The sequence below is a fragment of the Cetorhinus maximus genome, chromosome 26, assembly GCF_964194155.1.
Source record: "Cetorhinus maximus chromosome 26, sCetMax3.hap1.1, whole genome shotgun sequence".
Classification (NCBI taxonomy): Eukaryota; Metazoa; Chordata; class Chondrichthyes; order Lamniformes; family Cetorhinidae; genus Cetorhinus; species Cetorhinus maximus.
The window spans coordinates 18110145-18137201 of record NC_135904.1 but is presented as its reverse complement, the minus strand read 5'-3'; the positions used below and the strand labels follow the sequence as shown (position 1 = coordinate 18137201).

General features: G+C 43.0%; 1 protein-coding gene across 1 annotated transcript in view; it reads left to right on the top strand.

The window, feature by feature from the left end:
* Nucleotides 1-27057, top strand: part of LOC144668154 (WD repeat-containing protein 72-like) — a 168211-nt gene that overhangs the window by 37914 nt on the left and 103240 nt on the right. Inside the window, exons 10-12 of the mRNA XM_078529908.1 lie at nt 495-740; nt 6468-6688; nt 7696-7891. Coding sequence (XP_078386034.1) covers nt 495-740; nt 6468-6688; nt 7696-7891 — 663 coding nt within the window. The remainder of the gene's footprint in view (nt 1-494; nt 741-6467; nt 6689-7695; nt 7892-27057) is intronic.

Below are 27057 nucleotides of genomic sequence, written 5' to 3'. Positions count from 1 at the left end.
GAAGCTCTGGGTTCAAGTTCCATTTCAGGACTTGATGGCCATGGAAGATGTTCATAACGTGGCCAAACAGGTTAATTATCAGCCTGTAAATCCTTCCAGTACACCTGCTGGCTGGCGGTGTGAGTGGGGGAGTTTCCTGGTCAGCCATACTGCAGAAGGCAATGGTAAACCACTGCAGTACTATGCCAAGCATAATCATGGACCAATCCAATGGGAGTCCATGCTTGCCAATGCCCTGTTAGGGCATGGTACCTGATGGGGGAGGATCTCTGTGGTTATGCATGCTGATAAATAATTCAGTATAATGAAGAAATTTGTCTTCACTGAAAGCCGCTAACTCTATTCATTATTTGAAGTTGCGATTTGCACTTGTTGGATTTATTTAAGAGACAACTAGAATCTATAATGAGAAGACAGGGAGTTGATATTCTGAAGATCAAGTGGGCTGAAGGCCCTTCTTCACCTGCACTTATCTTGTATATGAAATCTTTCAGAGATTCAGATAGCTGCTACGCTGAGTCTTCAAGGAGCATTTGAACAGCATAAGACCATGACGGAAGAAATAACGGACCAACTTGGTGTCCTCCCAAATGGAATCCAGACTGGCTTGATTACAGCTAGTGTCTATATTCCCAATCTCGATAATCTGGTTTGTGGATGTGAAAATGGGAGGATTATAATTACCCTTGGTTTGCACGCAGCTCGGGCTCAACTCCTAGTGGAACATTCTTTGCTAAAAGGTACTGATTTTGTTACATATCTTACAGCTTTTCAAAAATATTTTTGGGCTGTCCAAGAATCCAAACTTCCCTGGTGATGTATTCATTTATCTTGCCTCTTGTTTTGACTGAAAGTCTACTGCATTTGATTAGCACCTTGGTTTTAAGATCCTTTTGTAGCTTCGCATTTAATAGCTCAGAACCCTGACTATTCCCTGCCACCTTCACATATTTACAGTAGAGGGTACAGGTAAGGAGAGGACTCCATGGCATGTTCATACATGTTGCTACCTAGCTCTACACTGCTGACCTAATCTCTAGGTCAGGTGCCTTCTTACCTCACTGGTGGGCAGTACTTTACTCAGTCCCAGGTTAACCTTTAATGTTCTGGATCCTTCTACTACACTTGTTAACCCTTGCATTGCTTGTTTTGCGAGGAAATTGATACAAAATAGACATTAATTTAAAGATCAATAACTGAAACAAGAAAATGGAGGATATCCTGGGGGATTTACAGAATAGAGTTTTGTCAGCAGATGTAAAAATATTAAAAATGTAAACCTCATTTTGTAATGAGCAATTGTCACTAGAGAGCGAGTCGTTAGTTTTTGCTCAGATCTACTCAAAAATTGGCATTTTATGTCTCCGGGAGCTTCTAGAACAAAATGATGGTTCTTGAGCAGTAAATTCCTAATAAGAATAAAATGTTGTGGATTTGTTGCAGGATTTCTGGCCCTAAACATTACAACAGCAGGTTTTATTTATGTAGTGCCTTTAATGAAACAAAACAACCCAAGGTGCTTCACAGAAGGGTAATAAAGGATAGCTGGCCAAAAGTTTGGTTGAAGAGGTGGGTTTTAAGGACCATCTTAAAGGAGGAAAGTGAGGTTACGAGACATAAAGGTTTAGGGAGGGAATTCCAGAGCTTCTAGTGCCTTGGTAACTTGGCCACCAATGTGGAGCCATCTAAACTGGGGATGCTCAAAAGGCCTGAATGAGGTGAGCACAGATTTTTCTGAGGGATGTGGGGCTGGAGGAGGTTACAGAAATGGGCGGGGGTGGTGGGTGGGGGGATGGGTGGTGTGAGGCTATGAAGGGATTTGAAAACAAGGTTGACAATTTTAAAATCAAGGTGTTTATTTGCTGTGAAAAATCAAGTGTTCAGATGCACATAAACAGATATGTCCAGTTTTATTTTCTATTATAGCTACAAACGCAAAGTTTAAAAAATCATCATTAGGGTTACTTGGACATTGAGAAGAAAATCTTATGAGTGCAAAACTTCATATACTCAGGAGGTGAAAATCCTCCTTGTGCTATTTTTATTATGATGGTTAACATATTCAAGTCAAACTTCCTGTATTCATTGTTAGCTCAGGGCTTAAGATGATTAGAACACCACAAACATGAATTGCATCTGTATGCATTAGCCAGCTTTTAAATTATGACAAAGAAATTTCAATGCCTCTCTGTAGATTACAATTGATGCTTGACTGTAATTGTCAGTTTTATTACTGTTAAGATAACTGACCTGATTTACTTTTGGATATGTATTTTTCTGATTAAGTAATTTTTGCTTTTAATAAGTAATGAAGGGGAAACGTGACATGCAATTGGTGAATCCGATTCTCCCATTCATTCTCGGGTTAATGGTGAAAAATTTTAAAATGTGCTTTCTAAATTTGGTCTGTGTAAATTTGTAACTCATTCTCAAGATTTATCACACACTTTAACAAGCCATAAGTTTTATGGATCAAACAGACGCTTCTCCCAAGTCCCTGAGCGAGCATAACAAATTTCTTACTTCAAGATGCAGATAATTGCATCAATTGCATTGGAAAATGTAACCAAATCTAAAATACACTTTGCCCCCGCAAATTGTTCTTAAGTGGGTGGTCTGTTACAGATCACTCAGGGAGTCCAAGTTACTTAAGCAATGTGCACTTTTACAAAGAGTCATATTGGACTTGAAATGTCAACTCTGTTTATCCCTCCACAGATGCTGCCAGACCTGCTGAGTTTTTCCAGTGGTTTCTGCTTTCACATGCACTTATACATGCATGTTGCTGTCTGGAGCTATGGATAGTGATGGTAGAGGCTCCAACTTTCTTTCCATCACATGGTTGTGATAATTGACCTGCTGAGCTGCTTTATGAATGCACCTTCTGTGGCCATGAAATCCTGAAGTGGGACTTGAACCCAGAGCTTCTGGCTCAGACAGGGTCCTACCCGTTGTGTCACAAGACCTCCTTGTCCTTAAGTAGATTACTTAATATTGAGTAATGTAACGTAGAAAATTTCATTTGATAAAATTAATTGTTAATTGTATAAATTAAGGGTAGGGTAAACAGGTGGAGGGCATTCAGTATTTGAGCACATATAAAGAGAGACTTAATGCCACTCAGGTGGTGAGTAGGGTGAGGAGTTTTACACTTGTAATGTTTCACCTTGTGAATAAATCTAAGCTTAGTAAAGCTTGACTTCTGGTCTCCGCCGCCACCAAACGGCTTTAGAAGTTTAATACTAATAAGCGAGGATTTGAAGAACAACTATTCTGAGTGAAGGTGTGGACATTAATGGCCTGATTTACTTCAACCTGATGTAAACCTTTCAGTTTACCAAACAGTTCCATTTATCTGCACCAGCTCAACCTAATGTAGTTTATTACGTATAATCCAGCTCCTCATTGCAAATCTGTATGCTGGTCAGGAGTTAAGCCCTTACAGATGGAATCGCCTTATTTTGTGATTTGATTTTTAAAGGTGCTTAACATACTTGTGTTAATCTCCAGTATGTGCTATTTAGTCCAAGTGTAAATGCATGTATTTTACCTAACCAGTGGATATCCTGTGGTATTGTACATGGATTGTCTGGGATTTGGAGCAAAGTTGTGATATTTTATGCTCACCTGGTCTGGTCCTTCAAGACTGCTGCTCAATTGCTCCTCCAAGATATTGTAGTTCAGAAACTTCTCAACAACAACAGTAGCAACAACCTGTATTTATATAGTGCCTAGTAAAATATTTCAAGGCACTTCATGAGCGTTATAAAACAAAGTGTGACACAGAACGATTTAAGGAAACATTAGGGCAGATGAACAATAGCTTGGTTAATGAAGTAGGTTTAAGATGCATTTTGAAGGAGGAAAGAGAAGTGGAGAGAAGTTTATGAAATGAGTTCTCGAGCTTACGGTTTTGGCCACTTTGTGACTCCCCAGATACTGAAGCAGCTGGTGTCTGTGTGCAGCAAGACCTGGACAAAATTCAGGCTTGGGCTGATAAGTGGCAAGTCATATTCATGCCACACAAGTACCAGGCAATGACCATCTTCAACAAGCAAGAATTTAACCATCTCCCCTTGACATTCAATAGCTTTGTTATCACTGAATCCCCACTATCAACATCCTGGGGGTTACCGTTGACCAGAAACTGAACTGGACTTGCCATATAAATACTGTGGCTACAAGATGAGGTCAGAGGCTGGGAATTCTGTGGAGAGTAACTCATCTTCTGACTCCCCAAAGCCTATCCACCATCTACAAGGCACAAGTCAGGAGTGTGCAGGAATGCTCTCCACTTGCTTGGGTGAGTGCAGCTCCAACAACACTCAAGACACCGTCCAGGACAAAGCAACACACTTGGTTGCCATCCCATCCACTGCCCTAAACATTTGCTCCCTTCACCATCGACACACAGTAGCAGCAGTGTGTACCATCTACAAGATGCACAGCAGGAACTCATCAAGGCTCCTTAGACAGCACCTTCTAAACCTGTGACCTCTACCATCTAGGAGGACAAGGGCAGCAGATAGATGGGAACATCACCACCTGAAAATTCCCCTCCAAGCCACACACCATCCTGACTTGGAAATATATCGCCGTTCCTTCACTGTCACTGGATCAAAATCCTGGAACTCCCTTCCTTAACAGCACTGTGGGTGTACCTAGAAGACATGGCCTGCAGTGGTTCAAGAAGGCAGCTCACCACCACCTTCTCAAGGGCAATTAGGGATGGGCAATAAATGCTGGCCTAGTCAGTGATGCCCACATCCACTGAATGAATATTAAAAAAAAGCTGAAGGTACGCCCAATAGTGGAGTGATTAAAATTGGGGATGCTCATGAGGCCAGAGTTAGAGGAGCACAGATATCTTGTGCGGCTGGACGAGATTGTAGAGTTGGGGGGTCAATTTTGTTTTAAACTTCAGGCCCTAGGATGAAGTGCCCAATTTTAATTTTCTTTTAAGATTGTTTTCCAGAGTTGAGGGAAAGTGACTGTCCTTAAAATCAAGGAGATATCCACAGAGTCAGGGACCAAGGAGGACGAGTAAAACTGAATAAAAGAGATCAGAGGAAAGATTTTTCCAGTGACTGAAGTGATGCCTGGCATGGTTGTAGTTGTTAGAGGCCACCCTAGCTCCAGAACATCTCCACAGGCGCTCCCAAAGGCAGTATCTTCAATCCAACTATCTTCAGCTGTTACATCGATGCCTTCCCTCTATATTATAAGGCCAGAAGTGGGGTTATTTGCTGATGATGACACAGTGTTCAGCTCCATTCATCATTCCTCAGGTAATGAAGCATTCTGCGCCCACATGCAACAAGACCTGAACAACATCCAGGCTTGGGGCGATAAATGGTAAGATCAAGCCCAGATTTCATCTCCTGACATTCACTGGCATTTCTATTACCAAGTCCCACACCATAATATCCAAAGGGGTTAATATTGAGCTGAAACTCAACTGGACCAGCCACATACCTTGTGATGGGTACGAGATCTGGTCAGAGGCTTGATATTCTGCCACAAGTGACTGACCTCCTGACTCTTCGCATTAGGAGTGTGATGGAATATTCTCCACTTTCCTGGATGGGGATTGCTGCAACAACGCTTAAGAAGCTCAACACCACCCAGGATGAAGCAGTCTGCTTATTAGGCACCCCAAGCACCAGCTTAAATATCCACTGTTGCACCACTGGCTACTGTAGTTGCACTGAATACTAACTATAGCATGCACTGCAGCAAGACACCAAGTCTTCAGCAGTGCTCTCCCCAAAACCCACAACCTGCACCATCTAAAAAGACAAAGGCAGTAGGTACATGGGAACATCATCATCTGCAGGCTTCCCTGCGAATCACACAGTGTGAATCACAGTTCCTTCATCGTTGCTGGATCAGAATCCTGCAACTGCCTATCTAACAACATTATGGCAGCACATTCACCATATTGATTGCAATGGGTCAAGAACATCCACCTTTCTCAAGGACAACAAGGACTTAAAAAAAAGGACCAGCAATGTCTATGTCCCGAGAATGAATTAAAAACAACAGTTGGGGGCACAAGGTGTTAACCTAATATAACAATGCTAACAATGCTTTCTTCACACTTGTGTGTACCGTGGGATCTGTTAAATGAATTTTCTTCATGTTGTCAAGAATGAAAGGATTGATGTTTGCAGGCTGCACATGTTTGTTGCTAAAGGGAGCTATAAAGTGGGTACTTTTATGTTATTTGTAGCTTGCAATGTATAGTAACATTACTGAAAAAGATCCCTCAGAAATTGTGAACATAATGCCACTTAGAAGTCACCTTGTTTTGGAAAACAAGGCGATTTTTTTTTTCCCTCCCCTACATTTTTAGGATGTTGACCTGTAGCTGTCAGGTGAGATGTGTTTGTCCGCTTTGGCGGGCAGAACTTTGTTTCAAATGTTGAAAATCCAATTACAAGATTAAAAAGAGTTTGTTCTTTCAGCCTGGTTACCCCACAGGATTCTGGTGGGCCACTGTGCTAAAGTCACCTGTCTCCTCCACCCATTCAATAAATCTGCAACCTTTGATACCAGCTGGTTGGTCTCTGGAGACGAGGATTCAAATGTGATCTGGTGGAATATGTTCAAAGGAGAGGTGCTGCACAAGTTTGTATTGCATGCTGGCCCGGTTCTGAACCTGTCAATATGTCCAGAAGACTGCAGTGTAAGTACTGATAAAAACAGAAGTAAATAAATGTTCCAAGTCTGTGGACTTGCCTGCATTATGACATATTGGAACAATAATAAACCATTGATTTAGTGATGATAAAATCATGATATTGATGTTGATATAAAAATGTTATGTATTAAACATTTTTATTACTGTATTTAACATTTTAATAGGTTTTAAATGGATGTAATGTGTGTAGTAATGGTGTGTATACAATCATTTCTTCACTAGATATACTTGTTAGACAGCACATCAATATATTTGCTGGCACAGTGCCTAACATAACTAGAGCTCTGTCCCAGAGCAGTATTCTGCACAGGGCTCACCTTCATGGTTGCGATAGCCATAACCATTACCCTAGTTTTTTTTCCTCTCTACAGTGCCAAGCTGTGCCAATTACAAAGTCATCCTATTATGGCATAAGGAGGTAGCTGTTTCATTTTCTGTACAGGATTTCAGTCACGGCACAGTGTAGGAGCTATAATTGGCAGCGGCACATCTGGATCGGGGAAGCAAAAGCTGCAGGGCCCTGGCTTCTAATTGTTATCCAGCTGTCCTTGCTGGATGCATCTGTTGTTGCGAGAGGACAGAATTGGAGTCCATCGTGATGGCGGAAAGCCAACCGTGTGCACAGCCCGGGCCCACACAGAGATTCGGTCACTTGGGAGTGAGGGATTGAAGGCTGACTGCTGTCCTTGGAACCATGCCTAACCAAGGGGACAACGTCTTGGGAAAGGGAGGGCGGAGATGCTTATTGAGAGTTTCTGTGGATTTTAATTGTTGATGAAGGTAATATTTGAACTAAAACTAGGATCCCTGTTCTACGCTCCTGTTTGTTCAGACTTACACTTGTCAAAAGGCAACAATTCTAATGCCCCGTTTTCAAGCGATGTACAACGGAATGCTCCTTTGCACTCCCCAAGATCAAGATAAGAAAAGTTGATTATTTTTAACTTTCACTTAGTGAAGAACTAAACATGTCACCCATTTTCTTATATTAGCCAGAGATACAGCAGAGCGTTTGCTGTTTAGCGAATGATAATTCTGTAGCACTGTTGAGTCTTCAATACCGAACATGCTTGATGCACGCAAGAAAACATCTCTCCCCTGTGAAGATAATAAAATGGCGGCCAGCAGAAGACCTCCTTGTAGTCGGATGCGATGATGGAGCAGTTTACGTCTGGGACGTTGAGACCGGTATGCAAAAATTTCCCAGATCTTATTGAGGTTTATTGCAAACTTTCCAATGAATGTCACTTTAGCATAGATGATCAGTTTCTTATGCAGCATTCTGCAAACTAAAATGCATGGGGATATTTGAAATTTAATCTTTAGAGCTGGCAATGGTCACTGGTGATGATTGTACAGCAGAAGATAATTAGAAAACCAATACCAGCTACTTTTAGGCATGTTAGTGTTCCAATGCCGAGGCAGAGACTTAATTCATCAACACCAATTTGAATTTATGTAGTGCCTTTAACCTAGTAAAACATCCCAAGACCCTTCACCGGAACATTATTAAACAAAATTGAGCACAGAGCCACATAAGGAGATATAAGAAAAGGTGACTAAATGTTTGGCCAAAGAGATGGTTTTAAGAAACATTTTAATATTGTGGAGCGAGGTAGCGAGTTGGAGAGGTTTAGAGAGGGAGTTCCAGAGCTTAGGGTCTAAGCAGCTACCAGTGGCGCAGTGATGAAAATCAGAGATGTAGAAGAGAACCAGAATTGGAAGAGTGCAAAGATCTCCAGAGGGTTGGAGGAGGTTACAGAAGTAGGGAGTGTCATGGCCATGGAGAGATTTAATAAGACATGGGTGAGGATTTTAAAATTGAGGTGTTCTGAATTTACTGCTATTTGCAATCTATGGCGTGATCACCTGTGTTCTTTCTGGAGTCTGCTTCATATTTGGCGGCCCATTTTTCATATGATCACTGCACATGATACAGGTGCAAGTCATGGCAAATAGCGGCAGGCATGCAGATTGATGTGGAGCTGAGTGGCGTCTGAATGCTGGCGTTATGAATCTGAAACCTCCTCCACCTAATATCTTGAAAACTTAGATCAAATCAGTCCTCAAACTTTTAAATTTCAGGGATATACAGGGAGGAGTCCTGAAGAAGAGTCATTTTGGACTCGAAATGTTTAACTCTCTACAGATGCTGCCAGACCTGCTGAGATTTTCCAGCACTTCCTGTTTTTATTTCAGATTCCCAGCATCCGTAGTATTTTGCTTTTAACTGGGTTTGCGTAACCTCTCCTCGTAGATTAACCCTTACAATCCAGGTATAATTCTGGTAAATCTATGCTGCACTCCCTCCAAGGTCACGATAACCTTACAAAGATGTAATATCCAGAACTGTTCATAGTACACCAGGTGTAATCCAAACTGGGCTTTGTATAGCTGCAGCATGACTTCTGCCCACTTGTGGTCTAGTCCTCTAGATATGAAGACCATTCCGTTTGGCCTTTTTGAGGGGGGAGCACGCACTGAAAGCTCCCTGAAGGCACAGAGCTGCCTCAGGGAGCTGAAGAATTTTAAAATCAGAAATACAGAGTTTACAAATGATATAAACATGTCCCCACATGTGACCTCAGTCACATGAAGAGGGACATGTTTAAAATGATGTTAAGAATTTTTTTATTGTCTTTTTATTTACTGTTGGAAACCTCATCCCGCCCGTGGATGAGGTTTCGTAAAAAATACAAAGGCCGCCTGGCCGATTTGCCCGCCCGCCAACCGTAAGATTGGACGGGAACGAAAAATAGCTTACAATTACTTGCTTAAGGGCCTTAATAGGCCCTTTAATTGTCGGTGGGCGTGCTGCCGACTCTCGCGTGCACCCACCGACTGAAATATTGTGCAAGTGCGCGATAAGGTTGGGACGCTCGGCCGAAGTCATCGCGCACTATTTTACCCCCAATCGGGTCAGGCATGCCCCTGCCCACAGGATGAAAAGTTCTGCCCCAAGTCTCTTTTGGATCTCCACTATTTCAAGATTTTCACCATTTAGAAAGTAATGTGCTACACAGGTACACGTATTTTAAGAACAGCAATATCATTTGAATGAAAGTATCACCTACTGACTCTCATGCAGCAGTTGATTATTAATAGTGTTTAAGGATAGTGGGTGACCTGCAAACAATTCCAGGTTTTGATCTCTGTGAAAGTTATTCCTCATTTTCTAAACTTCTTTTGGCACAAAGGGTGCAGTGACTTTCAAGAGTACAAAGTAAGACTTGTCATTTTTATTTATGTATTCTTTCACGTAATGTGGGTTGCTGGCTAGGCCAGCATATATTTACCATTCTTCATTGTCTTTGATGATGATGGTGAGTCACTGCCTTGAACCACTATAGGCCATGTGGTGCAGGTGCAATGCTGTTAGGAAGGGAGTTCTAGGATTTTGACCCAGCAATAGTGAAGAAACAATGATGTAGTTCCAAGTCAGGATGGTGTGTGGCTTCGAGGAGAACTTGCAGGTGCTAGGGCCCCATGCATCTGCTGACCTTGTCCTTCTAGCTGCTAGAGGTTGCAGGTTTGGAAGGTACTGTTGAAGGAGAGTTGACAAGCAGAGGCCAGGGAGAGAAATCATGAGTCCTAGTGCTTCTCTTGTCTCCAGGCCCCTTATTCCTCCCTCCACCCCACTGTAACCCCCTCAATGACGCATGATATTTTTTCCCCTTTCAGGATTCACCAATCAATTCACTGAACAATCACAGAAAGGCCCCAGCAAGATGACAATGCCCATTGCTGGCACCTGGTTACAAATATCCTCTGACACATATGCAGCATGGGTCATTAATATTAAGATCAATAATGATATAATGCAATGTTGGTTTGTGTGCACCCTACAGGTGATCTCACCATGACTATTAAACAAACCAGAGAGTACAATTTTACTTTAACAGCATCTTGCAATATTGATCATTTGACAGGGAAATACCCCATTAGCTATTTATAATTTTGTGCAGATGATAATACTGATTTCAGTGACTGCTTTAGCCCTCATTAACAGGTTCTGTATATTGCACCATATGGGCATGGTGACAGTAAATTCATATTTGAGTGAAAAATTCAATATTTGCAACCCAGATAAACTGCAGAAGATCTTTTCCATTCTGTAGAAGATGACTTCCTTCTGTCTGGGTGTATGATATTATGCAATATAATTATTTCATAGGGGTATAATTGGATTCTATTTTATCAGTAATCTCACAGGGAAGATACATCAAATGACTCCTGAGCAACAAAGTGGAATGATTGAACAGCATAGGTCTTCACTGTCAGTGAGAAACATTGGAGCCCTCAGGTGTCTCTGTGTATCACAACTTATAAGAGGCCAGAGGACAAAGGCTGAATGGTTCACAATTGTATCTTGTTTTCTTGATCAGCCAGTCTGAAGACTCTGCTGATTGCTGCTTCTCACTACAATATATTTTCAATATCTATTATGCAACACAACTTTATCACAATATTTCAATACCTCAAAAACTCCTAAAAAGCACCAAGGTAGAGTGGGATAATAGGTAAGTAGACAGAAGGACAAGATTGACGTCAATGGAAAAGTCTCTTGAGAATCGTGTGCAGTGTAAAACAGTCCATTGATTCATTATGAGCCCATTCCACACTTCTGTCCTGGCAATCTCACCCCACGAAGCCTACTCTCAAAAAAATTACATTAGCAGCAAAATAAACAGAACTCCAGCCATGATTCCATCCTCTATTCGCAAGATAAATATTGATGACAAAGGCCATCTGGCCCAGTCCATCTCATCCATCCCAGAATGACATCCGGACATAGGTATTATGAGCAGGAGTTGGAGGGCTTTTCAAAAAGAAAACTCCAACCCTCAAAGCTGCCCGAAGGTTGGAAGCAGCAACCCAACAACTCGGTGAAACTGACGCTGACATTGACAGACCGGCTTTATAAAGATTGAAACTCTTCAGTTCCGATTTTTTAAGCTAGTCTGCGGCTCTGGCTGCTCAGTCTGGATGACAACAAACTCTATAAATCACAGAGCCCGGGCCTCCCTAGCGCCAGGCCCTGGTAATTGGCACCATCTGCACCCCCTCTTCCAGGCCCTGGCTGCGTCAGTGGTGGAGCGAGTGAATGCTGAAGGTGGCGGATGGGGTGCCAATCAAGTGGGCTGCTTTGTCCTGGATGGCTTTGAGCTTCTTGAGTGTTGGAGCTGCACTCATCCAGGCAAGTGAAGACTACTCCATTCGACTCCTGGCTTGTGCTTTGTAGATAATGGACAGGCTCTGTGGAGTCGGGAGATGAGTTACTTGATAAAAGAAGTGCAGGAACAGAGGAACCTCGGTGTATATGTACATAAGTCATAGAAGATGGCAGGGCATGTTGAGAGAGCAGTTAATAAAGCATATAGTGTTTTAGGCTTTATTAATGGGATCATTGAGTACAAGAGTAAGGAGGTCATTTTGAACTTGTATAAGACACTAGTTAGGCCTCATCTGGAGTACTTTGTGCAGTTTTGGGCACCATATTGAGGAAGGATGTGAAAGCATTGGAGAGAGTACAGAGGGGATTCGCAATAATGATTCCAGGGATGAAGAACTGTAACTATGAGGATAGACTGGAGAGGTTGGGACTGTTTTCCTTGGAGAAAAGAAGGCTGAGAGGAGGCTTGATAAAGGTATTCAAGATCCTGAGGGGTATGGACAGGGTAAATAGTGAGAAACTGTTCCCACTCAAGAGAGCATCAAGTACTAGAGGGCACAGCTTCAAAGTAATTGGCAAAAGGAGTAAAAGTGATGTGAGGAAACTTTTTTTCACCCAGAGGGTGGTAGGGGTCTGGAATGAACTTCCTGAGAGGGTGGTGGAGGAGGTTTGATCAAGGTACTCAAAAGGGAATTAGATTGCTGTCTGAAAAGAAATAATGTGCAAGGTTATAGGGATAAGGCAGGGGATTGGGACTAGGTAGAATGCTCTTTCAGAGAGTCATTGCAGACTCGATGGGCTGAATGGCCTCCTTCTGCACTGTAAAGATTCTATGATTCTTTGTCTGTAATTGTCAGAATGCCATCTCTGAGCGTGTGCAGTATTAAGAATATTCCAAACAAATGCTGTGATTCTTTTAGTCCAAGTGCAAGGATTCATTTTGCCGTTCTGCTCATTTGTTTTACCAAATGATTTCAAATGAAGTTGCATTACAAGTGTCTCCTTGACATTCAATGGCATGAGCATTGCTGAATCCCCCATCATCAACATCCGGGGAGTTACCGTTGATTGGAAACTTAACTGGACTGTAGCCACATAAAGAATGTGGCTACATGAGCAGATCAGAGTATGGGAATTTGGCAGTGAGTAATTCACCCCCTGACTCTGCAACCCCCACTCTCCTTCCTAATTCAGGGTCCCTTGATCAGGCACTGAGTGCCTGTGAATGAGGGAGCACTACCCCACCCCAAACCCCGCCACCAACCCCCGGTAGGCTGCCGGCAATCCCAACAAGGTTTGTTAGGCATTTAGGCAGAGGAAACCCTTGCAAGTCCCATTAAATCCCCGAGGCACCATTAAATCTCAGTGGGCTCAGGGATAATTGGCATTAAGTGGCTGATTAATGGGTCTAACTGACATGCCACCGCGCCACCAGCAGGCAGGAATCCAGCATGGGGCCCTTCCCACTCCTCCACTAAATTTGGGGCAGTTTTCCCACACTGGGAATCAGATGGAGGCACTCATACCCGATTCTGCTGTGCTGCTCCCTCCACACCCGCCCCCATCGTCATGCCCATTGCCATGGGCTCCATTAAGTTCCACCCCATTGTACAGTGAAGGAATCTCCCTTTGAGTCTGATGAAGATTTGTAGTGTGCGCCGGGACTTTTTTTGCTAAAAAGCCCCACTTCTCACCTTCCCCATCTCTTTTCCAAATAATGGAAAATTTCTGACAAATTAATGAAAAGAAAGGAATTTTAGCACCTAGGGGAGCAGATCAGGTCACACCAGAGTTGGAAATAGTGGAAAAGAAAATCAAATTGTGATGTCACAAGAAAACTGGGGTGATTGGCTTATGGGTATTGTAGCTGTTTACTCTTTCCAAAGTTGGGAGTTAGCCTAAACAGTTGGGAAATTTAAAAAAAATATGTTTAAAAATAAGGGTTAAGCAAAGCATTCAGTTTTCCTATGTTTAATTAACGTCAACAGAAGGGAAGTGAGTAGCTGGCGATTTTTCTCTTTTTTAAGGAGTAAAATTTATTCATAGTAGCAAGGTTTACTTGCTACTATCTAATAGATGGAGGAATGGCAGAGCAGCTTGGACCTCTCGAGTGAACATCCCGTGCTATGTGGGAACTCCAGGATGCCTCCTGTGTCCTGAATAGTTATATGTGCAGGAAGTATCGTCAGTTGTAGTAGCTGAAGCTCCAGATTTCGGAGAGTGAGCAGCAACTGGTGTCACTGCAGCCCACCCAAGAGGTTGAGGGCTTCATAGATAGCATGATTTTGGATGTGGTCACCCCACAGCTTATGAGTATGTAGGCCACCAAGAAGAAATAGGCAGGTAGTGCAGGAATCCCCTGAGTGCATCTCACTCTCCAACCAGCCTTCAATTCTGAATACGAAAGTGATGGTTCATCGGGGGAGCACAGCTCAACTGTACAGGGGTTTGGGGGTGCGGGGTGCGGTTGGCGGTTGGGGGGGGGGCATGAGGAAGACTGGAAGAGCAAGTGTTTTAGGAGATTCAATAGTTAGGGGAACAGACAGGCCTTTCTGAAGCTGCAGACATGAATTCAGGATGTTCTGTTGCCTCCCTGGTGCCAGGCTCAAGGATGTTGCTGAATGGCTGCAGAGCATGTTGAAGGGGGAGGGTGAGCAGTCATGGTCCACATAGGTATTAATGACATAGGTGAAAAGACAGATATGGTCATGCAATCTGAATTTAGGGAACTAGGTCGGAAATTGCGAACAGGACCAAATGGTAGTAATCTCCAGATTACTCCCGATACCACGTGCAAGTGAGTATAGAAATAAGAAGATAAAGCAGCTGAATGTGTGGCTGGAAAGATGGCGCAGGAGGGAAGGCTTTAGATTCCTGTAACATCGGGACCAGCTCTCGGGGAAGTGAGATCCGTACGGGCTGGATGAGTTGCACCTAATCAGGCCTGGGACCAATTTCCTTGCAGGACAATTTGCTAGTGCTTATGGGAGGCTTTGAACTAACTAACTTCCTGGTTCCCACACTCATGGTAATATTAGAGAGGAAGGTGCACAAAACACTGGGAGAGATAGATAGCTCTAGAGTAGGAAAGTTATTAGGTGGGTTCGGAGGAAGGGGAAAGTATTAAAGTGACAGAAAACTGTTGCGGATGGTGGAGGGAGGCAAAACTGAACCCCTTTAATTTCTCAGCATCTGTATATAAGCAGAGGTGTTTTAATTTATTAAATAGGCTGTAGCATTTCCCCAAACCCTCTGTTTGAGGTTAATTTTGAAAGCAAACTCTCTTTAGGGTTAATTCAGAAGTAAAGTTCATTTACACATTGAAACCCGGGGAATGGTTGCAACTTAAACTCAGACAGACACACACACACACACATACACACACACACACGCATATACACACACACACACACGTATATACAGACACAGACAGACACAGACATGTGCACAGACACAGACACGCGGGCACGAACATGCGTACACACACATATATATTATATACATGCACGCACATATATACATATATATATATATACACAGACACAGATGCGTGCACAGACCCAGACACACACACACACACACACACACATGCGCGTACACTAGGAAAAGAAAAATAACCACAGATATGGGTATCAGTTCATGTGATTGCCAGATTTCAGAAAGTCAGAATCCAATGAGGGTTCCTTCACAGAGGAGCTACAGTTCAGCTTGCTGAAGCAGGATTTTGCAGAATTCCTTTAAAAGTTGCTGATGACGCAGTGAGATGAGGATGGTATCCAGAGACTTGGTCTGCTCGGCAGGCAATGGCAGGAATCTTCAGTGAAACATGGTTTGAAGAGGCGTACACTTGATGCAGACTGTTGGTCAGCCTGGAGTCCTGCTTTGATGTTGGCTGGCTAGAGTTTAAACAGGAGACTGAATTGCAAGTCTGAACAAGTAATGTTAAAACTTTTCAAAAGCCAGAAACTTAGGTTATGTGATGTTACCCATTAATAAGTCAGTTGCAGGCTGACAAGCAGTTTCTATGCCTCTGGTCAAAATCCATTGTTCACCTTAGTAGATAAATGGTGACTTTTAATGCCTCTGAAGTTATAACTAGTTTTGATGGCTTCCCCTTTGTTATAGAACCAGGCTGGGGAGATGGATTATCAGCTGGTCCCTGGTTTTGTTGATTGCAATGCGTCCTCATAATGACAGATGTGAGATTCCACAAGGATGAGCATTGAGCTTTTGTCCAGTAGCTGCTGTTGAAAATTACCAGAAACTGTAGCCAACTTGTGAATCATGTGACCTGTAGCAACCATCTTTTAAATAAGCAAAAAGGTAAGGTTTGATTTAACAGTTTATGACCATTTTTATGTCTTAGGGACATGACCAAACAGTGTGGTGGTTAATGGATGCTTTTCAGACTGGAGAAAGGTATTTTTTACCCTGTGTAGTGTCCCAAGGTGTCAGTGTTAGGACCCCTGGTCTCCCTGACACGTACAAATGACCTAGACCTTAATGTACACAATTTCAAAATTTGCAAATGATACAAAACTTGAAAGTCTTGTGAACGTGAGGAGAATAATGTGGAACGTTAAAAGAACCTGGAGAGGTTGGTGGAATGGGCGGACAAATGGCAAATTAAAATTAATGCAGAGAAGTGTGAAGTGATCCATTTTGGTAGAAAGAACATGGAATGAGAATGTAAAATAAAGGGTACAATTCTAAAGGAGGTGCAGGAGCAGAAGGACCTGGCAAATCAATGAAGGTGGCAGGGCAGATTTGGAAAGCATCTAATAAAGCATACAGCACAAGATTCGGCACAATTTATCAGACTCTTTCCATGTTATAATTTCTATATAATTCGTACAATTCTGTCTTTCAACCTGGATTATTTGGATTGAATTATTTGTTTCTGTGTTCTTTGTAATTCCATGTAAAATGCACCTGTCGTGACCACAGGATGTCTCAGAAGTGCTTTGCAGCCAATGAAGTACAATTGAAGTGTAGTCAGTATTGTAATGCAGGAAACGTGACGGGCAATTTGTACACAGCAAGCTCCCACAAACATCAATGTGACAATGGCTAGATAATCTGTTTTTGTGATGTTGATTGAAGGATAAATATTCGTCAGGACACCAGGGCTGTTAGAGATGACGCCCCCTGTTTCTCTTTGAAATAGTGTCATGGGATCTTTTACAACCACCTGAGAGGGCAGACAGAGGCTTCAGTTTAACATATATTTGAATATATGTTCTCAAGCAGCACCATGGGAGGTCTTCTGGTTTTAATAAAATATTAGCCCATTTGTATGTGATTAGGTTTCTTTTTCAGGAGCTGTTTCAAGTTAGGGAATTAATGAGTCAAATGTCTGGTGCCAAATCTGTTGCCAGGGATAATGAAGTGAATTTCCATTTTTTGTACAATATAATTTTGCTCTCTTTCTCAGTTCTCCCAAAGATTTCTCTCTCTCTTCAAAAATCAATCTTATTTTGCTTTGAAAGAATACCGCAGTCTGAATTTGGCCAGTTCTTGCAGGTCTCTGACAGGTTCAAATGCAGGGTCAGAAAATTGCATTGCCCTTGTGACACCGAATGTCATGGAAACTAACTCAGGCTGCAGGTCAGTGGAAGTGTGCAGCTGCCTCGTGCTGGCGCATGTCCAGAATATGTCACGCCTCATGCCTCACTTTTGTTTAGTCTTCCAAAAGCGAGTTTTTGTATGGGTTAAAAATGAAAAGCCGTGTCAACTCGCACTTTTTTGTAATGTGGGTTGATTACTTGCTACGTGTTTGTCACTGTTGCTACCTCACTGGGGCCATTGTTGGTCTTTCTGTTCTGCTTATCTGGAAAAGACCAGCAGACTCCAATCAGCCTAGCCTGTCATCTCTCTTTTCAGTGTCTCTCCCTATCCCCCTCCCCTTACTTAAATGCTCACTCTTTTCTGGTCAATCACACGCAGTTGATCTATCTTTCAGTCTAGTTCATAAATATTAACACTCTATCTCTGCCTTGCACATTCATTTTTTGTCTCTTGGACAGTAAGAATTGGAGGGCACCAACACAAGGTTACAGATGCTGGCCATATATATATCTCTCTCTGTGTTAGAAGTGAAGTAAATGAGCATGATGAGCTAGTCAGCTGCACAAGCTCACAAAATTACTGTTCACTGTTGTCCCTTCTCTTGACGTTGTTTGCGTTGATAATAGTCCATGGTAATGCACAGGCAGCTTTAAGACTGTTAAATTCTTTTTAATGAACACACAGTGCGTTTTTACTTCGGAATAACTTCATTCACAGTGTATTAAATTCCCTGAATTGTAGACAGTCGTTGCTTCATGATAATGTAGAATTTGTTGTTAGAATTTACTGCCCAGATTAGCTGGTACTGTAGCCTGGAAGTGACTGCTTTGCTTATTCATGCTGGATCGGTGAGCTTGGTAGCATGAAACACTCTCCACCTCCGCCAGGCAGGTGAAGCTATTCAGGTGAATGCGTACCTGACTATGCTTCTGACTGCCTCCTTTCACTGTTTGCCCCTCCATACAGTGCGAGTTGATTGACAGCCATCCTCGTTGCCAAATGTTGCACCTTTCAAATCAAACTCCTTGCGCACATCCCTCTAAGTGCAGCAAGTGGGGAAACATTCCCCTCACCACCATCCCGCCATGTGGTTGTCTGCCCTCTTTACCGATATTGCTGCTTATTTCAGGCTTTCCCTTCTGCCTGAAGAGAAAATTGCAAAACTCTGACATTTCCAATCATTTACAGGGCCGTATCAGTGAGGCCATTTGTTTCACAATCTTCTTTTTAGCTTCCTGCGTGCTTAAATTTGCACATTTTGTCTTACTATGTGTTAATTATGGCCATTGTCAAGAAATAGGAACTTATCTTGGTCCAGATGGAGGCCGAGGACTCCGTTTCCTGGCAGGCTGAGTTTCTGCACACGTGTGAATCGGGAGTGGGCTGTGTGTGCACAGCTCAGCATTGTGAGATCCTCAGGCTGGGGACAAGTGCCCAGTGTGTCCGGGGGGGGTGGAGGGGGAGAAAATGCAAAAACTTGATCACAGGACCCAGGAGTTGGGCGCCATGATGAGAGAAGTCCCGAGAGAGGGCAAGGAGAGGTCCCCGAGAGGTAGAGGGAACCCAGAGAATGACCCCCGGGAGAGGGGACAAGGAGAGGTCCCCGAGAGAGAGGTCGAGTGAAGGAGTTGCTGGGTGGAGACCACCAGGGAGTAAAAGCCACTGGGCAAAGGAGCAAACAAAACAGCTCCAAGCATTAAAAGCGCTGCAGTTGACAGGCTCCAAGTAGTGAGGATTCAAGAGAATCCCTGGTGAGCTAAAAAGGTAGTGGAAGGTCATTGACTCCGTGATGTGGGTCACTGGGGCAAAGATAACCCTTTGGAGCAGGGGTGTTCTGCTTGGCGTGGCTGAAGAGATGAAGTTGTGCCTGTGAGTTGGTGCTGGGGTGCAGACTTGCAGGGGAATGGAGTCTTGGGAGACGAGATTGAAACCTTGGGAGGGTAGCAGTTGTTGAGGCTGTCCGAGTCGAAGTGACTTTTAAAGGGATCACCAAAGCTAGATCTTCGAAAAGGAAGAGTGAAGACTTGCAATCCTTCATAAAGGTGACAGAATTGTAATGAGATGTGCAACTGACAGTGAGTGCTGAGACCTGGGTGAGTTGCTGAAAGACCTGCGGGATCTGTCTTGGTCGCATCTGCCATTTATTGTGCACTGTGTCGACCACAGTTTTCCTGTTATTTCATATTTAGCTCATGTTAATTCTTTGGCCATAATTTTATGTTGCACGGACATGCGCCCGACCAGAACACACGTGAAATTGCGCAAAATGACATCAGGTGTGTATCCAATATTGAGGTTGGTGAGCGCCGTGGGAGTCAGAGCTGCACCTGCCAATAATTAAAGGGCCAAGTAAGGCCATTAAAAACCCTACTGTCCACCACTTAACATTGCCCGTGTGATTTTGCACTGGTCGCTTGGGCAAAACAGGAAGGCGGGCAGCCTGTTTTTAACAAAACCTCATCCAAGGGCAGGATGAATTGCCTAGGGTGAAATATAATTTTAAAAAAATATGAGGACGGATGTTTTTTGAGTTGCGCTGTCAGGTGCTTGAGTGTGTTGCACAGACACAGTTTGGTGCATTTTTTTTTCTGGTCATTTATCCTGCCCAGGTCTGCAACTCCGCAGCAACTGTCTGTCTTCAGGGAGCTCTGTCAAACTGCGCACCCACACTCTCACTTTTGTCAGCACTCACCCTCTTCCTGCCCCCCCTCGGTAGCGCTAAGGCTTCCCCAGCGCGGGTTTCACACTGGCTGGCCGTTAATTGGCCAGCCAGCGTAAAATTGCATTTGGGAGCCAATCATGGGCGGAAGCCCATTTCGCATCTGCTTCCCGGCCCCACCGACTTGGCGCTCACACCAAGTGTGAAATTCTGGCCTTAATGTTGGAGTATAAGGTAGATATTGTAAATTGTTTTACTTTTCTGACTTTGTATAGTAAAGTTTATTTTGTTGGTTCAAAACTCTGAAATCTTGTGTCTTTATTCTCTTACTAAGTATCTGGGATCTCAAACTTTGTCTATTTCAAACAAAAAGTTACTGGTCCCCAACCAGATTGTACCAAATATTTGGGGGCCTAGTCCAGGATCATAATGCCCTTTTGCATCTGTTTTGATGGTTAAATTTTCCAGGGCGTTAGATCCATATTACCACTTTGAGATTTTCCAGTATCTAAGCCAACACCTCCTTCAATCAGTAGGACTGAAAACAGATTAACTGGCTATGGGATATTGTTGGTGAAGGGTGGTTGCTGTGGCTGTGCACCTAACAATGGTCACTGCACTCCAAAAGGCAATTCACCTTATGATAACTTAATAAGGGGCTTTAAAAGCCAAGCACGTTTTTTTTTGATTCTTACTGCGTTTCCTGATGTTGACTGGGAGGTGCCTGTAGCAAAAGCAAAGATCAAATGTGGCCATCACCTTTATTGGTATCAGTAGTCCAGTGTAGAAGCTTGACTTTTGTTTCAGATCTTGTTCCAGGAGATAACATGGATCATTGCCTCCTGACACATTGTTCCTTATTGAGGTCATGGTATCTCTCCTGTCAATGATAAGCATCTTGCCTTTGGTAGTAATGGATCATTGTGGTGGTCCTTGTATTGCTTCATACCTCTCTGATCCTTCTCCACTTGTCTTTCTCTCTCTCTCTCTGTCTCCTCTCTGGGTCAGAGAAATTTCAGGGCATTCATGTATTAGATAATCCCCCGCTAGACAAGTGGGAGCTGCAATTGATTTCAGTGTTGTTGAGCTAAAAATGAGAAATAGTAGCTGTGGATTCTGCAGGTGACCATTCTCAGTTGCAGGCATTTCGAAAGGTGACAAAAATGTAACATTTTTGTTTATTATGTATTATGCTGTTACTTTTTTTCTGGGACAGTCCACATGGGCTTAAGGTTCACTCAGAGAATGTTGTTTTAATACAGAAAGCCCCAAAATTAAGATGTTATGTTTGCATCAGACATGGCAATTTATTCAATTCAAATAGGAACATTTGCAGATTTAGTTTCTACGTTTGATAATTCTTTTTGAGTTTGAAACACATTTAATTTGACTGAGAGCATGAGCTTTTTTGAAAAGTATTTCTCAGCTTTTCGTCATCAGTTCGAAGCCATTAGAGAACAATTGATAGGCTAAAGGTTCTCCGTGGAGAACTTCAGTATATATTCACCACATAAAAATATTATACATGGGGACCCTGTGCAAGTCAGGTGACATCACATTTTATTACAGCAGACTGACTACTTCCAAGAAGAAATAGTTAAGTCTGTAAATATTGAGAAGCTACTTGGCAGTTTATAGTCAAAACTATAACCAATAGTGAAGTGTTTAACTCGAATTGTAGAATCATAGAAAGTTTACGGCACAGAAAAAGGCTACTCGGCCCATCATGTTTGTGCCGGTAGAAAAACAAGCCAACTAGCCTGCTCTCACTTTCCAGCATTTAGTCCATAGCCCTGCAGGTTATGGTACTTGAGGTGCATATCCAGACACCTTTTAAATGAGCTGAGGGTTTCTGCCTTTACTACTCTTTTTCAGGCTGTGAGTTCCAGACCCCTACAACCCTCTGGGTGAAAAAATGTATCCTCGTCTCCCCTGTAATCCTTCTACCAATGACTTTAAATCTACACCCCCCCAAGTCACTGACCTCTCCGCTAAGATAAGTAGGCCCTTCCCATTCACTCTATCCAGCCCCCGGACACTTTTCTACATCTTAATCAGATCTCCGCTCATCCTTCTCTGTTCCAAGGAGAACATCCCCGCCCTATCCAATCCTCCCTCATAGCTGTAATTTTCCAGTTCTGGTAACATCCCTGTAAGTCCCCTCAATATGCGCTCTACTGCAATTACATTTTTTTCTGCAATGAGGTAACTGAAACAGCACATAGCACTCAGGTTGTGGCCTAACTAATGTTTTATATAGTTTGTCAGCTTTCAGTTGTAAAGGCATATACTGGTACACAGAGCTGGTGTTCAGAGGCCTTCTGAAGTGTTGAAGTTTAAGGGAATGTACCTCGCTTAAAGCCCAAAAATATAACAGAGTCAGATAGGCCAGGATCTAATTTACCTGTAATGCCCCCACGGCCAAATAGCCTTCTAACCTCCTGCGATTTTGATCCTGCGTTTTCAGAAATGATCACCTTTGAACCTTACAAGCTGAAACCAGGATGATAACCGTGCATGGTGAATAGTTCAGGAGTTCCAGATGAGTGGGTCGGTATGTGGGGCACTGTTAATATAAAGTTCTATAACGATTTGGGGACAATGGTTCACCACCGAACCCTATCAAAGGGTGTCCGAGGTGAACCCTTAAACTAAGCCAAGGACCAAGTTCATTCGCCTTCATGTACCCCCCACAGCACCCCCTCCACCTTCCAGTTTAACTAGTTCTTGGCCAGCATTTGATGGGAATGAGCAGCAAAGATACCCACATCTCTCAGCTGAGCAGGCATGATGCCTTCCCTGAGCAATAAATTATAATTGCACCCCACTAATTCAAATTCCTATTCTTCTGACATGGGCTGGATCTCCCCTATCACTGCCCCTCTCAACCCCCCCACTTCTCCCAGTGCCCCTCACTTTCAGAATCAACCAACTGGCTGACAATTCTTTCCTTCCTCCTGGCCTTCCCCTACCCTCCTTCACTCCATTTACAGTAACCCTACCCGCCTCAATTTTCCAAACATGGCATTCTCCGTGCACTCACTCGTATTCTCTTCCCCAGGTGGTTCGATGTCTCATGCCTCAATTTTCCTACTCCTGATCTCAGTTCTCCTTCCTCTGCACCCACCCCCACACCTTGGTTATCCACATTTTGTTGCCATTAACACCTCCACCCACCCCTCAAACTGTGGATTTTCCAGGCAGAGGTACATCCCCTGCAATGCCCCTTCTTATGCCCCTCTTTACCCTCTCTCCCATTTGTATCTCTCCCTCAACTTTTCCTTCTGCCTCCTCCCTGTTCTTCACCCCTCTCTTTCCTCCCTCCCTCCCTCCCTCTCCATCTCTTCCTCTCCAACCATCACCTACCCCCCCACCTTCCCCTGCCTTCCTCCTCCCTCCTCTTTTCCCCTCCCTCCCTCTCCCTTCCTCCCCTTCACTTCTTTCCCTTCCTCCCTGCCCCCTCCATCTCCCCATGCCTTCCTTCCTCTGTCGGCTTCTGCCTCCGCCAGTATTTCTTTTTAATTTACTGCTTGAATTAAATGCGCAGACAAACATGCAGTCACTGAAAGGGCCTTAGTTCCATTTAGCGCTGGTGTTAACCTATCACAGAAACGAGGGGTTTAATTCTGTCTCCGATAAGGAACTGAACATTAAGTTGGTGCTAAAAACTTGAACACGTTTTCCACAGAAGGTATCTATTTACTGGCTGAACACTGGGCAGTAAGTGGGAATTTGAGATGTGCATGTAAACCTTTTAATAGTTAAAATTCGCTTTAGTATTTAGATAACCCTTCATTGTCAAGTGGCTCCTGTAATTTACCAGTTAGAGGTGTCTTTCACTCTCCACATACAGTGAGTTACTCTATTAAATTAAAATAAATATTCTATTAAACCCTTCTACCTGGAACACACTTGCGCAGAGAGTTGGAAGGGCAGCTTCATTGACTATCTTTTAAGGCAGAGGTAGATAGATTTCTGACTGACAAGGGCGTCAATGATTACCCGGGGTAGGCAGAATGCAGAATTGAGGCCACATTCATATCAGCCATGATCTTATTGAATGGTGGAGCTGGCTCGAGGGGCCGAATGGCCTACCCCTCCTAATTCATGTATTTGTTCCCTCTATTATTCTAAATAATGAAGGTTCTGCTGCTGTTGTATGTTTACTGCCTGTAAAGACAAGTTAATTATGTGGGTGCATTTGATTCACTCCAGTAATTATTACACTGAGCTGCTGCAATATCAGCTACTTCTAAGTGAAGAAAGTGCTGCTGAAGTTATTCAGAGCAGCTTAATATTATTCTAAAAAAGAGCTCCAGATTCATGCTGAAATGGACACTTGTTGCAAGGAGGGATATGTACTGTATGTTTCTTTTTTCTTTCATGGGATGTGGGCGTTGCTTGCAAGGCTAGCGTTTGTTGCCCATCATTAATTGCCCTTGAACTGAGTGTCTTGCTAGGCTATTTCAGGGGGCAGACAAGAGTCAACCACATTGCTGTGGGTCTGGAGTCACATGTAGGCCAGACCAGGTAAGGATGGCAGATTTCCTTCCCTAAAGGACATTAGTGAACCAGATGGGTTCTTTATTTTTTTACAAAAATTGATGATAGCTCCATGGTCCCCATTACTGCTTTATATTCCAGATTTATGAATTAAATTCAAATTCCACCAGCTGCCATGGTGGGATTTGAAACCATGTCCCCAGAGTATTAGGTTGGGCCTCTGGGCTACTAGTCTAGTGATATTACCACTACGCCACCATCTCCCCCCCTAGCTACTGGTGGGACACTGGCCCATATACTAGATCTCAGATTTGATTTCTGGGTCATGCCAAGTTAATTGACCTCATGGGGTGGCAATAAGAGTCATACCTACCGCAAGCTCAACCTTGATATCTGTACGGTGTCCAGTGGGAATCTCTGCATCTTCAGGAAAGGATCCTCAGGGAATTTGTTTTCTCCCTAGCCCAGGGAGCCGACACCTATTTAGGCATCTTGCATTTACAGATGACACAAAACTTGGGAGGTACTGTGAACTGTGAGGACAGACAGTAAAATGGGTGGACACATGGCAGATGTAATTTAATCTAGTGAAGTAAATAATTTTGTTAGGGAGAACAAGGAGATGTAATTTCAAATAAAGAATACAATTCTAAAGAGGGTTCAGGAGCAGAGAAACCTGGGGGTATATGTGCACAAGTCATTGATGGTGGCATGACAGGTTGAGAAAGTGTCCCGAAGTGTCTCGAATAAGACATACGGGGTCCTGGACTTTATGAACAGAGGCATAAGGTGCAAGAGCAAAGTACTTGTGGTGAACCTTCATTAAACACTGGTTTGGCCTCAATTGGAGTTTTGTGTTCAATTCTGGGCTTTAGGAACACTTTAAGAAAGATGTGAAGATACTAGAGAGGGTGTAGACAGACTTGCAAGATGATTTGGGGTTGAGGGACTTCAGCTACAAGGATATATAGATCAGAGAAGCTGGGCTAGTTCTTAGAGAAGAGAAGGTTGAGAGGAGGCTTGATAGTTGTTCAAAATCACGTGGGATCTGGATAAGGGAGACGCAGTTTCCAATGATCGAAGGGTCAAGAATCAGAGGATACCCATTTAAAAGTGAATGGCAAAAGAACCAAAGACGACATGAAGAAAAGTTGTCTTATGCAGTGAGTGGTTAGGATCTGGAATGCACTGTCTGAGGGTGATAGCAGATTCAATCATGGATTTTAGTAAAATGTTGGATAATTCTCTGAAAAGGGAGGATTCACAGGGCTAAGGGGAAAAGATGGGAGCGTGGGACTAGCTGAGTTGTTGCTTGGCAGAGAACCAGCATGGACACGATGGACCCAATGACGACCTCCTGTGCTGTAACCGCTCTGTGATTTTATGATTTCACCAGACTGGGATTGTCCTTCCTGTTTTGTAAGCCCTAACTCACCAATCAATGTTTTTGTCAATTGAACAAGTTCGAATATGTTTTGATATAGCCTGCAAGATGTTACTCTATTGGTGACTGTATCGTTGTTTGTTCAGTAGTTGCCTATAAAATGATTGTATTTTTATTTTAAAAAAATAATTAATTGGCTGCAAATTGCTTTAGGACATCTTAAGGATGTGAAAACTGCTATATCAATGCAAGTCTTTTTTTCCCCCCATATTTGATTCTGCTGGAGTGATCTTGGACTGTTTATATTGCCAGAGTGATCTTGGAGTGTTTATATTGCCCGCTGGTGTACTTGAAATTTAATCACAAAAACAAAGTAGACATCAAAATTCAAGTATCAATGTCCACAGTGCAACTATTTCACAGGTCTGTACACTCAACTAGTTAAGCACCAGTTCTGGTATGACTAAGACTAATTAGATGTTAGGAGGTTTGCCTCTTTGCTTTACAGGACAGAACTTATAAAATAAATGTGCCGATGTTTCTACTTACTAAATAAGGCTCTGCAGTAGTCACCCTTGATCTCAGTTCAGCAGCCTTATTTATACTGTCAGTCCCAAACTGGATTAATATGAAGTGGGTTAGGCATGTCTTGTGCGTGTGTTTTGTGCGTCTGTGCGCGTGTGTGTGCAATTGTCATGTGTCTTGTGTGCATGTGTGAAATAATGTTTATCAGTCCTTATGATATATGAAAGGCATTAAAAGAGTGGAAATTATCATAGTGAATGATTATATACTCTTTGTTAGTCACACTAGCCATATTTGATAGGCCCATTTTTCCTGTCCTCAGTTGCTGCTTTAGAAAGCAGTTTAAATTAAGGTGTTGAGAAAAAATGCCTTAGGAAGGGGCCAGGTACAGCCACAGCACACAGTACATTAGCTGCTAGATCTAATCAATAAAAATGTCAAGCCTAAATGTTACACAAGGTCACACTAAGCCTAAGTGAGGTCTATGAAAGAATGAATTTGCCCTCTCTTCTGATCATTAGTTTAGCCATATGACAAGCATT